Here is a 13,326-nt window from a genome sequence, read left to right as displayed (position 1 = left end):
GGGAATAAGGAAGTGGTATGTAGATGAGGCAGGCTTGGGCAAGAGTGGGTCCCTGAACCCATGTGCATTGGTAGTGGGGAGTATATACGATGTGTGGGGGCAGGGAACACAGATAATGGCTTTGACAATTTTTTTAATAATTTTTTTTTTCTCCTGGGAAATACACTTCCAAACTAAGTTGGGGAGGTGCTCCCAGATCATGGTTTTTATTTTTATTTTTATTTTTTATTTTTTTTTTGAGAAGGAGTCTCGCTCTGTCACCCAGGCTGGAGTGCAGTGGCCAGATCTCAGCTCACTGCAAACTCCGCCTCCCGGGTTTACGCCATTCTCCTGCCTCAGCCTCCCGAGTAGCTGGGACTACAGGCGCCCGCCACCTCGCCCAGCTAGTTTTTTGTATTTTTTTAGTAGAGACGGGGTTTCACCGTGTTAGCCAGGATGGTCTCGATCTCCTGACCTCGTGATCCGCCCGCCTCGGCCTCCCAAAGTGCTGGGATTACAGGCTTGAGCCACCGTGCCCGGCCAGATCATGGTTTTTAAGTGTACAATTTCCTGTATGTAAATCAACTGCACGTTCAATTGCAATTCAGCAGGATAGCAGTACCTGACTGAGAGGCTCACTAAGTTCCCAGCAGGTCTTCAGTCTGGCAGGCAAATCAGCCCTCTCTGACTCACATTAACCTAACTTACAAGAGACTGAGAGACAGACCAGGACCAAGATAAGTTATTTTACAAAGGGAGAGGTATCTGGTAGGATAATCGATCTCAGACATTTGCAATATTTTGATTAAGGAAGAACTATTTGTGAGTATCTTTTGGCCACCATGATAAACATTGTCCTTTTCTTTTGGTTCTTATTCCTGTGTCAGAGCAGGTCATCTATGCTCATTTCGCGCTTTAGAGGAGCACACTCTTAAGGTCCTGTATCATCGCCTGCTAATGTTCATCGTTGTCATGGTTCAATCTGCTAGAAATGAGATCAGCAAACTTTTTCTGTAAAGGGTTAGACAGTAAATATTTTAGGCTTTGTGGGCCCTATGGTCTCTATCACAACTGTTCAACTCCACTGCGGTAGCACAAAAGCCACCATAGGGAATACAGAAATCAGTGGGCATGGCTGTGTTCTCATAAACTTCATGAACCCTGAAATTTGAATTTTCTATCACTTTCTTATTGTCTTAATTTAATTTAATGCATTGGTACTGGAAGGGGGAGGGCAGTGGGCGGGATAAGGGCGTGATAGGGGCGTCTCCATAGGTGCGGCCAGGTAAGTCTCGGTCTCTTCGGATTGACGTCACCTGGCGCATGCTCGGTTGATCTGCATCGTCCTGGGCGCGGGCTGCAGTTTCCCGCGCGCGGGTAAGTTGGTGATGAAGAACCCGGAAACAACAGGTACTGCTCCATCTTGTTCACCTTCCTCCATTTTGTCCCTTCTCGCTCACCCAAACACTTATGTCATAACATTCTTTTGATTTTTTTCAACCATTTAAAAATGCAACTACTACTTTTAGCTGGAAGGCTGTACAAACAGCTGGGAATAGGATTTAGCCCATGGGGTGTAGTTTGAGAACTACTCTTGAGCTAGAAGATAGCTCAAGCTAGAAGATACAATGCATATGGCATTGTAGCACATTTAGCAGCTAGAGTTTCAGTTGCGTGTGACTGTCCACTGCATATTGATTGACATGGCCTCAAACTTAGAGGTTTCATGCTTCTCACCTCCTCAGTGTAGATGAGTGTGTATGCATCAGGGTTTACCCATCAGATCCTGAGACTCCTAAAGACCAGAAAATCTAGTGCCCTCCTGGTACAGATGGTACCACCAGGGCCTATGGAATGGCTCAGGGCACTTAGTAGCAAAGGTGGGGCATGCCCACAGCCTGGAATAGACAGTAACCTCCTCCTGACCTCACAGTGGTCACTATTTCCTTAGTCGTTACTAGATTAACCAGTCCCTGCCCTCTGTCACTGTGTGCAGGCTGTTCACTTTTCACCATCTTGTTTAATCCTTAGCACAACCTTGTTGGGTTTAGCCAGGATTTGTACCCGGTCTGGCTCTACAGCACATATTCTTAGCCATTCATCAGCTGGGGTTCCTAGTGGTACCCTCCCCCTTTGACACATGAGACTAGACCTGGCTAACTCCCCAGCTTCAAGGAACCTCCATTTTGCTGCTTTTCCCTCGTTAATTATTAGGTGATACATATGGCATTGTGAGGAATAAATATTAAGGGTAAAATGCCTGGAATATGCCATGGTATAGTCCATGTTCAATAACTACCAGCTATTTCTGTTAATTCTCCAGCTAGAATGGAATAATGTTCCATTCATAGAGTAATTAATGCCCTGAACCTGGGAAGATCCACTCCTTATATGCTGTTTTGTTTCTGCAGCCCTAAGATTCAGGGCAATGGATGTAAGCCACACGGGAGAGTTTGGCTTCAACTCAGGGAGACCCCAGACCCCACTGTTCCTTAGGGGTTGGTGGGAGTCACTGAGGGGGGTGCCTATGGCAGCAAAGGCTGGGTTGGGGGCACAGGAAAGCTGCCTAATGGATATTGAGGGGAGGTGGTAGTAGCCGCCCTCCAAGGAGGATGTGGCCCTGGGCAGCCCGTGCCGCATAATGGCAGGGACAGGCTCACGCCGCCACTCCGGAGAGTAGCAGCGCTTCCTCTTTGTCTTGGAGAGCCGGTTGCAGCTGGGGGCATTTCTAGGGAGCGTTCCCACGAACTGAGGCAGCCGGCGTTTTGCTGGTCGGCACAGTATCGGAATCTGATTTCTTAGGGTCTGGGAGACGGACTCCGTTTGCGGGGGTTCATGGGAAAGGACTGCAGCGCGTTTGTCGGTCATTAAGCACGTTTTTCAGATCGACTCTGCAGATATGAACTTGCACTTTCAGCGCATTCATCACAGCCTCGGGAGAGCTGACCCAGTCCCTACCCCTAGTCTCCCGAGCCCGCGGCGCTTCGGCTCCGGGACGCCCCCCACCCTCCCTTCTCGCCCACCTGGGCGCCCCCGTCCTCGTTTCCTCGAGACGTGTCACTGTTTATCTACCGCAGCCAGTCACGAAAACGGTCCTTTTCTTCAGTCTCCGGTCAGGGTTCCACTATGGCCTCCTGCAGGGAACGGCGGGTGGGGACAGAGTGCGGGGCTCCATGACGGACGGTGTCTGGAGGGGCCCCGAGGGAACAACCCTTCACCGGGAGAACACCAAGGCCAGAAGGGGAAGAGCCCTGCTCAAGGTCACCCGGGAGGAAATCGGTGCCCACCGGCGCTGCCGCCTCCTGCTCTCCGGCACTGGTGACTCACTGCTCCAGGTCTGCGGGGCCACCTCCGAGACTTCGGTCTCGAGGACCGGGGTGGGACAGGGTCTGCGGACCGCGCGCTGCCGCTGGGCCCAGCCCAACCCAACCCAACCCAACCCAACCCAACCCAACCACCCAACCCAGAATTCCCCACCCACCTGGAGCCGGCGGGCCACGCCCCTCGCCCGGAGCCCCGCCTCCAGACCTCGGCCCCGCCCCCGATAGTGCAGCCTCGCCCCGCCCCCCCGACCTAATCCCAGCCGGGGCGCCCTCAGGCGCCGGCTCTCTAGCGCGCCCGACCTCCACTCTCCCGGGGCCGCGCCGCGCGCGCGCCGGCTTTGGGCGGGACCCTGCAGAGGCGGCGGGGCTCCTCCTCCCGCTGCTCCTCGGCCTCCCCTTCGGGCGCTCTCGCGCTAACTGTGCTCCTCCGGGGCCCTCCGCCTGCTCCCAGCCATGGTGGCCTGGCGCTCAGCGTTCCTTGTCTGCCTCGCTTTCTCCTTGGCCACCCTGGTCCAGAGAGGTAAGGCGGGCGGGGGGCGCGCGGGGTCCCCGCCCTGTGGGCCCAGGGGTCGCTCTGCGCATGAGCGGCACGGTCCCCGCCTTGCGGGCCTGCGGTGGCTGCCACCGGCTGGCCCGGCTGTCCGAGGCGGAGCGGCGGGGGTCTGAGTCCCGGGCCCGTGGGGGTTGACTCCGCCGCGGTCGGAGTAGCCGGAGAGGTGGGCTGACGCTGGACTGGAAACAGCGGATGGGTCCCCTAAAATCCTGAACGAGCAGGTGTCACCACTGGTGACAACAGCTGTCTCCAGGAGTTTACCTTTGAGAAAACCTTAAAGAGAGCAGTCATTTTCGAAATTTGCTGCGAGGTCACCGACAGCGGAAGCACCTAGGTGGATTCCTAGCTCCTTTTGTCGGGATCACAGCGGGCATGGGGTGTGGGGGTGGGTCAGCGAGGTGTAGGTCTAACCAGCTCTCTAGGTGCTTCTGCCGTCCGCTTCAGTTTTTGAGACTTTGGTCATGTTTTGCCAAGGAACAGGAGAGAGAAATCCTGCTGAATCAAGGAAGCACGTTTTCTTAGACCCTTTGCTGCTCAAAATGTGGTCCAGGGCCCAGCCGCATAGGCATCACCTGGGAGCTTGTAAGAACTGCAGCATCTCACGCCCCGCCCCCGACCTACTGAGTGATTCTGCATTTCAACTAGATCCGTGGGTAATTCTCTGGCACATTCAAGTTTGAGAAGCATCTTATTAGAATAAATGCAGTCTGTGGTTAAAAATAGGGTCTTAAACATGTACCAACAGAATCTTCTTACACTTATTTATATCCTATGTCCCCATCAGAAAAAGGGATTAAGGGAAACACTGTAATTGAACATGAATTATGCTCCGAGCTTCCTGACAATAGAAGTGAACCCAGCTGGCGGAAAATATATGAGCTCAGGACACACACACACACACACACACACACACACACACACACACACACTTTGTCCTAGTACTGAGTTCTAGTAAGATTTATGTCACATAAAGGAACACTGGAAAACAGTGGATGGTACTAGCCAAGCCACTTTTGCAAAAGATGCAGAAATGTTTTTCATGTGGGCAACCCACCTGGAGTTGATTCACGAAGAGCCACTTAACATTCTACAGAGGTGCCAGGCTCTGTTCTAGGAACTGATGATGCGGTAGTGAACAAAACTGACATTGTCTTCATAGAGCTTACGTCCTGGTCCGGGCAGAAAACAAGCCCAGCATCGAAATCTAGATATATTGTCAGTGCTATGGAGAAAAATAAAGGAAGTTATAGGGGTAAAGAGTTGTTGAATTTTCTTTTTCATTTTCCCTTTAGGATAAAATTTTTATTTTGTTTACAATGCATTTGTGGGAAAAAGTATGATCATTTGATTGACTTGCATCTAATGACATGGAAATCTTGAAAGTGGAAGCACAAAAAAAGTTAGAAAAATGATACTCCCTTCAAAGCTGTCTTCTGAAAGTCTTCAACATTCTGTGCACATTGAGAAGGTGGGGAATAGAAATGATTGGGTCTTGCCGGCACGGTGGCTCAAGCCTGTAATCCCAGCACTTTGGGAGGCCGAGGTGGGTGGATCATGAGGTCGGGAGATCAAGACCATCCTGGCTAACACGGTGAAACCCTGTCTCTACTAAAAATACAAAAAATTAGCCAGGCGTGTTGGCGGGCACCTGTAGTCCCAGCTACTCGGGAGGCTGAGGCAGGAGAATGGCATGAACCCGGGAGGCGGAGCTTGCAGTGATCTGCAATTGCGCCACTGCACTCCAGCCTGGGCGACACAGCAAGACTCCGTCTCAAAAAAAAAAAGAAAAAAAGAAAAAAAGATTGGGTCTCAGATTTGCACGTTACAATTGTTGATTTAAGAGGTGGAGAGGAGACAGAACCAATACATCTGTTTTACAGATGAGGAAACAGAGGTACAGAGAGATGAAGTAACTTGCTTTAGGTCACACAGCAATTGCCAGAATTATGATTTGATGCAAGGTTTGTCCGACTGCACAGTCACTGCCTTTAAGCCCTAGGCATATGCCCTTGCACCTGGAGGTACCCCACTTCGACCACTTAGGGACTATGGGAAAATGAGTTCCCCGAATTTGTTTGCTCATCCATATGATGCCTGACAATCACAAAGGTGTTTTGAGGGGACCAGGCTTAGATCTGCAGCCTTGCTACCAGCTACCACTCCATCTCCTGAGTGCTTCCTATGTGCCAGGCACTTCACATATATTGCTTTAAATTGCCTCGACCATTTTGCAGACTAGATATTATCATTGGCTTTCAGATGAGGGGACCCTGGTCACATAGTTCAGAAGACATAGAGCCAGGATTCAACCCAGATAAGACTGCTACCCAGCGATCTTTTATTGTTTAAATTAAAAAACCCAAAACAGAATAAGCTTTGGTTTCAAGATAAGGGCCCAGTTTTCTGGATTTTTTTTTTTTTGTGAGATGGAGTCTTGCTCTGTTGCCCAGGCTAGAGTGCAGTGGCGCGATCTCGGCTCACTGCAAGCTCCGCTTCCCGGGTTCACTCCATTCTCTTGCCTCAACCTCCCAAGTAGCTGGGACTACAGGTGCCCACCACCACACCCAGCTAATTTTTTGTATTTTTAGTAGAGACGGGGTTTCACCGTGTTAGTCAGGATGGTCTCTATCTCCTGACCTCATGATCCACCTGCCTTGGCCTCCCAAAGTGCTGGGATTACAGGTGTGAGCCACCGCGCCTGGCCAACAGTTTTCTGGATCTTTTGTCCAAAATAAGATAATATGATTTTGCATTGGCGGTCTTCTCCGGGATCCTGGTAGTCTCAGAGCTGCTGCATCAAAATGACAAACACAAAGCAAGTGCCTCAGGCACCAGTTGACTCTCCTTGAGCCCTGGAGTGGCGTTTTGTGTAGGCCTGCTGAGAGCCACTTTATTCTTGGTCCTGGTCTTCAGTAGTGGGATGTGGCTGAGAAATGCTGGCAGACCTCAGAAAGCATGCAGAAGCAGCTCTTCATAATCTGAGAAATCCTTCCAGGCTCTAGCAAGTAGCAAGTAGAGGCTGACTTTAGGCTCCCAGGGGTTTAAAGGGCGATTAACAAGTTATATTTGTTCTAATTACAGAGGGCTTTTCAGTCTGCTGTGTATTTTACCAGTTCCAAAAAGTCCTCTGAGGACAGATATGCTGCCTGTATGTGCCTCCAGAAATGGGAAGCTGTTCTTTTGAGCAGCAGGGAGAAGACTGTCAGTGATGTGGACGGGTAGTAATCTTAACAAGAGCTTCATTTCTGGAACACCTATAGGCCAGGCTCTCAGTGCCTCGCCGCATTACCCTGACCTGTGGCACTGTGACCCATATCACCTCCTGATGTCCATAGTGGCCCTTTTACATAGAGTCTTAAAGGCAACTTGTTGGTAACCCACTTCTCAGATGAAAAATATGGGGCCAGAGAGGTTTAGGAACTTAATCAAGATAATGCTTAGCTGAATTGGATTTGAACTCAGGTTTATCTGCATAACCAGAGCAGAAGGCATGAACACAGATACCTTCAGGGATCAGGCAGGTAATAGGAATGTGAGAAGTGGTCAAGAATAAGCATGATGGAGGGGCTGAGCACAGTGGCTCATGCCTGTAATCTCAGCACTTTGGGAGGCTGAGTTGGCCAGATTACTTGAGCTCAGGAGTTGGAGACCAGCCTGGGTAACATAACAAGAGCCCCATCTCTACAAAAAATACAAAAATTAGCCAGGCGTGGTGGCGTGTGCCTGTAGTCCCAGCTACTCGGAGGGCTGAGGATTGCTTGAGCCTGGGAGGCAGAGGTTGCAATGAGCCAAGATCGTACCATTGCGCTTCAGCCTGGGTGACAGAGTGAGACCCTGTCTCAAACGAAACAAAACAAACACACACATACAAAACAAAAGAATAAAAGAATAAACGTAATGAGCATGTTGGCAAGCCACCAAGTGCCTGCTCCCTTAAAGACAGGTCCAGCTTACACATGGAGTATAGGCTTTAAAGCACACCTGCCCAGTGCTGCTGTGACTCTGTCCCATGCGCCTAACTGCTCAGTGCTACGGTTCCTCATCTGTGAAATAGGGATAACAACACTATCTACCTCATGGGGTGGTTATTAGGATTAAATGAGTAGAAACGTATAAAGCATTTAGCACAGCACCTGGCTCCAAGTGAGCAAGACATTCCAAGCCACATTTTACAAATAAGTGAAGGAAACCTTGAAAGGCATCATTTGTACAAAATGTCCAGAGTTGGCAAATCCGTAGAGACAGAAAGTAGATTAGTGGTTGCCAGCAGCTGGGATGAAGGGGGATGGGGAGTGTGTGCTTAATGGGCAAGGGGTTTCTGTTTGGGATGATGACAATGTTCTGGAACTAGGTAGAGGTTATGATTGCAAAATATGTGAATGTACTAAAAACCATGAATTGTACACTTTAAAAGGCTGAATTGTGGCCGGGCGCAGTGGCTCATGCCTGTAATCCCAGCTTGTTGGGAGGCTGAGGCGGGTGGATCAACTGAGGTCAGGAGTTCAATACCAGCCTGGCCAACATGGCAAAACCCCATCTCTACTGAAAATACAAAAATTAGCCAGGCATGGTGGTACATGCCTGTAGTCCCAGCTACTTGGGAGGCTAAAGCATGAGAATTGCTTGAATCTGGGAGGCAGAGGCTGCAGTGAGCTGACATCATGCCACTGCACTCCAGTCTGGGCGACAGAGCGAGATTCTGTCTCAAAACAAAACAAAAAAGGGCTGAGTTGTATAGGAACTATATTTTCAGTTAAAAATTCACTGGGTACTGACTTGTACACTTTAAAAGGGTGAATTGTATAGGAATTACATTGCCATTTGAAAAAATTCACTGTATAATCCAAGCAGAATAAGTGTGAGAAGTGGCAACATGTTACCCCTGGGTTGGGGTTGTTTTCTTTTCTTTTTTTTTTTTTTGAGACGGAGTCTTGCTCTGTCGCCTGGGCTGGAGTGCAGTGGCCGGATCTCAGCTCACTGCAAGCTCCGCCTCCCGGGTTTACGCCATTCTCCTGCCTCAGCCTCCGGAGTAGCTGGGACTACAGGCACCCGCCACCTCGCCCGGCTAGTTTTTTGTATTTTTAGTAGAGACGGGGTTTCATCGTGTTAGCCAGGATGGTCTCGATCTCCTGACCTCATGATCCGCCCGTCTCGGCCTCCCAGAGTGCTGGGATTACAGGCTTGAGCCACCGCGCCCGGCCTGGGGTTGTTTTCAAGGTCCTAGAGCTTGGTTCGGGGGGCATAAGAGCAAAGTGGGCCCCATGTGCTGGCAGTGCTGAGATGCCAGGCTGAGATCCAGGTAGAAGCCTCATGGGCTGACTTAGGGTATTGGACTGAGCCAGATGGGCCACAAAGGCATCTGCAGGGTTGGCCCAGAGATGCTTAACCCTGCCTGCTCGAGTTCAGGAATGGTCCATGCAACAGTGGCATGATGGGGAGAGGGGAACTTCCCTTTCCTACATGGCTCCAGGGTCACCATTATGGGTGCTAGTCAGTTGCTGCACTGGTCTGGCAGAAGGTCTGGGGACTCTGCCTGTTAGTCTTACCTGCTTTGACTGGTTTTCAGTCTTTTCCTTGCTGTCACAGGTCACATCTCTATCCCTTGCATTACTTTGGACACAGGGTATCTCAAATGTGTTGTTTGTTTCTTTGTTTTTTTGAGATGGAGTCTTGCTCTGTCGCCCAGGCTGGAGTACAATAATGCGATCTCACCGCAACCTCCACCTCCCAGGTGCAAGAGATTCTCCTGCCTCAGCCTGCTGAGTAGCTGGGATTACAGGAGCCCGCCACCACACCCGGCTAATTTTTTTGTACTTTTAGTAGAGACGGGGTTTTGCCATGTTGCCCAGGCTGGTCTCAAACTCCTGACCTCAGGTGTTCCACCTGCCTTGGCCTTCCAAAGTGCTGAGATTACAGGCGTGAACCACCACGCCCAGCCCGTGTTTTTAAACACGTGCACAGAAACTATCCAGGAATCAGCATCAGTAGGCATTGAGGAAGGGCATGAAGTTGCCTTCAGTGGAGATGATGCTGATTAGGCCCATTTTGGCTGCTCAGAAGGGAGTGTTGGGAGGAGCTGGGTTTCATTCTTGTGCGTTCAGGAAAGATACCTTCCAGATACATCGATTTTCCTGTTCTGTTCTTTTCCCCACCTGGTGTTTCGCTTTTTCTGCTGTGTGTTCACTCTTAGGTGTTTTTTTTTTTTTTCGTCGAGATGGAGTTTCAGTCTTGTTGCCCAGGCTGGAGTGCCATGGCGCGATATTGGCTCACTGCAACCTCTGCCTCCTGGATTCAAGCAGTTCTCCTGCCTCAGCCTCCCAAGTAGCTGGAACTACAGGCATGCGCCACTACACCCGGCTAATTTTGTATTTTTAGTGGAGACAGGGTTTCTCCATGTTGGTCAGGCTGGTCTCAAACTCCCGACCTCAGGTGATCCGCCTGCCTCAGCCTCCCAAAGTGCTGGGATTACAGGTGTGAGCCACCACGCCTGGCTCACTCTTAGGTTTTGTACTTTGCACGTTATTCCTCTTCTGCTCTTGGGTGCCTGGGAGGACTGGCTCAAGGGGTTCCTGTCCCCCAATCCAGACTGGGCCCTCCCTGAGGCTAGGTCCACTGACTGGTGAATGTTGGTTTGCATGTAAAAGCTTCACTTCATCATAGACACCTATCAAGAATGGGCCAGAAAATCTTTCACGTAGGCACATCTTCTACATGGAGTGGGGTGGGAAGCTGCAGTAGAAAGAATAGTAATGAGCCCCCAAAGATGTCCACATCCTGATCTCTGGAACCTGTGAGTATGTTAGGCTCCATGGCAAGGGAAATTCAGTAAGGTAGCAGATGGAATTCAGGCTGCCAATCAGCTGACCTTAAAATAATATTAGCCTGGATTATCCAGGTGGGCCCAATGTAATCACCTGGGTCCTTTAAATACAGAAGAGGGAGGTAGAAGAGGCGGGGATTAGAGCCATGTCATATGCGAAGGACTCGCCCCGCCATTGCTAGCTCTGAAGATGGAGCAAGGGGCCAGGAAGGAGCCAAGGACCGCACAGCCTCTAGAAGCTGGAAAAGACAGGGAACAGATTTTTCTCTGAAGTCTCCAGAAGGAACACAGCCCTGCCCACACCTTGAGTTTAGCCCATGAGACCTGGGTTGGACTTTTATCTCTAAAACTGAGACAATAAATGTGTATTGTTTTAAACTGTTGAATACAGTATATTTTGTTATAACTAAAACAGGATGCTAATAAGAAGCTAAGAGTTAGATACTAGCATCCTCTTCCTTCTTTGGAAAACTAGTATGTGATGTTTCCTTACATTGTTTCAGTTTTACCATTTTTAAATCAATCCCTAGAATGCTCTAAGTTCAGTATTTTAAAATAAATGTGCAGAAAATTGGGTTGTAGTGATGTTTTTGGTGCAGCAATGACTGTTTAGAAGCATCTCTGAGGACCCAGGAAGGTAGCTGGATTTCTGGTGTTTGCATTTGATTCCAAACTGCTTTACAAGGAGATGGGAGTCTGTACTTCTGCTTTGGAGCATGGCCCATGCTGCAGGTCACCTGCAGTGGGGGTCACTGGCTGTCTCCAGAGGCCTTTCCCACCCTTCTCCTCCAGTCCTGATGGCCGCACTTGAAGCAGAATGCAGCCTGGGGCCAGCAGACAGAGGGTTTCTGATTTGTGCAGGCCACACTTGCCCCTTCGCTGAGGAGGAGGAGGAGTGTGCTGCCGGCCCGCCTTTCTCCTGGCCGCCCTTACCAGTGCTGTGGCTTCAGCTAATTGTGTCGATTCCCTGTCTCTCAAGTTGGGGATAGGAGTCGGGGTGTGGGGAGAGGACCAGACAGGAATGGGTGCACCTGAATCCCCCACTCCCGCTTCAACCAGTGTTGTTTTTTGTTTGTTGGTTTGTTTCTTGAAAGCAAGTTTATTTTTATTTTATTTACTTATATTATTATTTTTTTTGAGACGGAGTTTTGCTCTTGTCGCCCAGGCTGGAGTGCAGTGGCACAATCTCGGCTCACTGCAACCTCTGCCTCCCGGGTTCAAGTGATTCTCCTGCCTCAGCCTCCTGAGGAGCTGGGATTATAGGCGCCCGCCACCTCGCCCAGCTAATTTTTGTATTTTTAGTAGAGATGGGATTTCACCATGTTGGCCAGGCTGGTCTTGAACTCCTGACCTCAGGTGATCCACCTGCCATGGCCTCACAAAGTGCTGGGATTACAGGCGTGAGCCACCGTGCCCAGCCTGAAAGCAAGTTTAAAAGAATGAAAGAATAGCTACTCCATAGGCAGAACAACTCCACTTCAACCAGTTTTGAGCTTTGTTTTTATTAGTTTTCTACCTTGGGCTTCTCACAAGATGTCAGAATGTTCTGCTGCTTTACAGCAGAAGTATCTTTGAAAACTGCTGTAGTTGAATCCTACAGATACAACACCCCTGTTCAGTGAACATCTGTGTAGAGGACAGGCTAGAAAACATCTAGCTGTCATTGTTAGGTGGTTGTATTTGGGATTATTTTCTAAATTAGAGGTGATACTCTCCACAGGAAGTATTACTGCAGTGTGGAATTTATTTCCACCAAAATAGTGCCCAGGGCACAGCCTGGGCTCATTTTGACATTCTACTTTTTCTTTTTTTTGTTTTTTTATTGCTGCTTCAGCTAGCCTGGGATGGTATAACTATATTCAGTATTTCTTTCAGCCTAAGGGCAGTGTGGGGGAAAAAAAATCTGAGATGTGAATGGCACTTGAGATACTAAGGAAACCCATGGGCTAACCCCAAGGAGGCCAGAGGACAAAGAAGCCCTTTAATGAAGCTCATACCACTCAGTGGCCTGGGGCACAGAGAGTGGATCTGAAGGGCAGATGGCAGGCGGCAGGCCTCATCCTGAATGAGCAGCCAGGACCCATGTGGGGGCACTGTGGGTAAAACAGAGCAGGGTAAAACATGCACCTGCCCTCAAGGAGATTAAAGTCCAGACAGACCTGGAAGCAACTATACATAGTCACATGTATCTTAAAAGACACACAAGGATTCCATTGTTGCTGTAGTGCTATCTGCCAAGAAGACACTTGCCCCCTTTCTCCCAGGTTGAAAGCTGTTGCTGTCGCCTATTGCCGCATAATGAACCTCCACACATTAGTGGCTTGAAACAACTGTTTTACTATGCTCTTAGACTCCATAGGTTGGGAATTAGGATAATGCAGCAAGGATGGCTGTCTCTGCTCTACTGTATCTAGGACCTCAGCTAGGAGGACTCAAATGGCTGGGGGCTAGAGTCATTCGGAGGTTTTTTTTCACTCACATGTCATAAAGGATGGGCTTAGCTGGGGTTGTCCACTGGAACACCCACACGTGGCCTCTCTGATTTGAGCTTCCTTATAGCAAGGAAACTGTATTTGAACTTCTTACATAGCCCCTTTACGTTCTAAGCGTGAGTATTCCAGTAGACAAAGTAGAAGACAGATGGGCCTTTT

The 13,326-nt window shown here is 49.6% G+C and overlaps 1 protein-coding gene across 3 annotated transcripts in view; it reads left to right on the top strand.

Moving 5' to 3' along the window:
- Window positions 1–3,528: 3,528 nt before the first annotated feature.
- The window catches only part of CD99L2 (CD99 molecule like 2), a 124,950-nt gene continuing 115,152 nt past the window's right edge, over window positions 3,529–13,326 (top strand). For 2 of the 3 annotated variants that reach the window (XM_010364316.2, XM_030933743.1), the window contains exon 1: window positions 3,529–3,822. In XM_010364316.2, coding sequence (XP_010362618.1) covers window positions 3,756–3,822 — 67 coding nt within the window. In that variant the 5' untranslated portion in view covers window positions 3,529–3,755. The remainder of the gene's footprint in view (window positions 3,823–13,326) is intronic. The other variant, XM_010364318.2, reaches the window with a different exon arrangement.

This window comes from Rhinopithecus roxellana, chromosome 7 (assembly GCF_007565055.1).
Source record: "Rhinopithecus roxellana isolate Shanxi Qingling chromosome 7, ASM756505v1, whole genome shotgun sequence".
Taxonomy (NCBI): Eukaryota; Metazoa; Chordata; class Mammalia; order Primates; family Cercopithecidae; genus Rhinopithecus; species Rhinopithecus roxellana.
The sequence above is the reverse complement of the archived record's forward strand: the minus strand, read 5'-3'. Positions and strand labels throughout refer to the sequence as shown.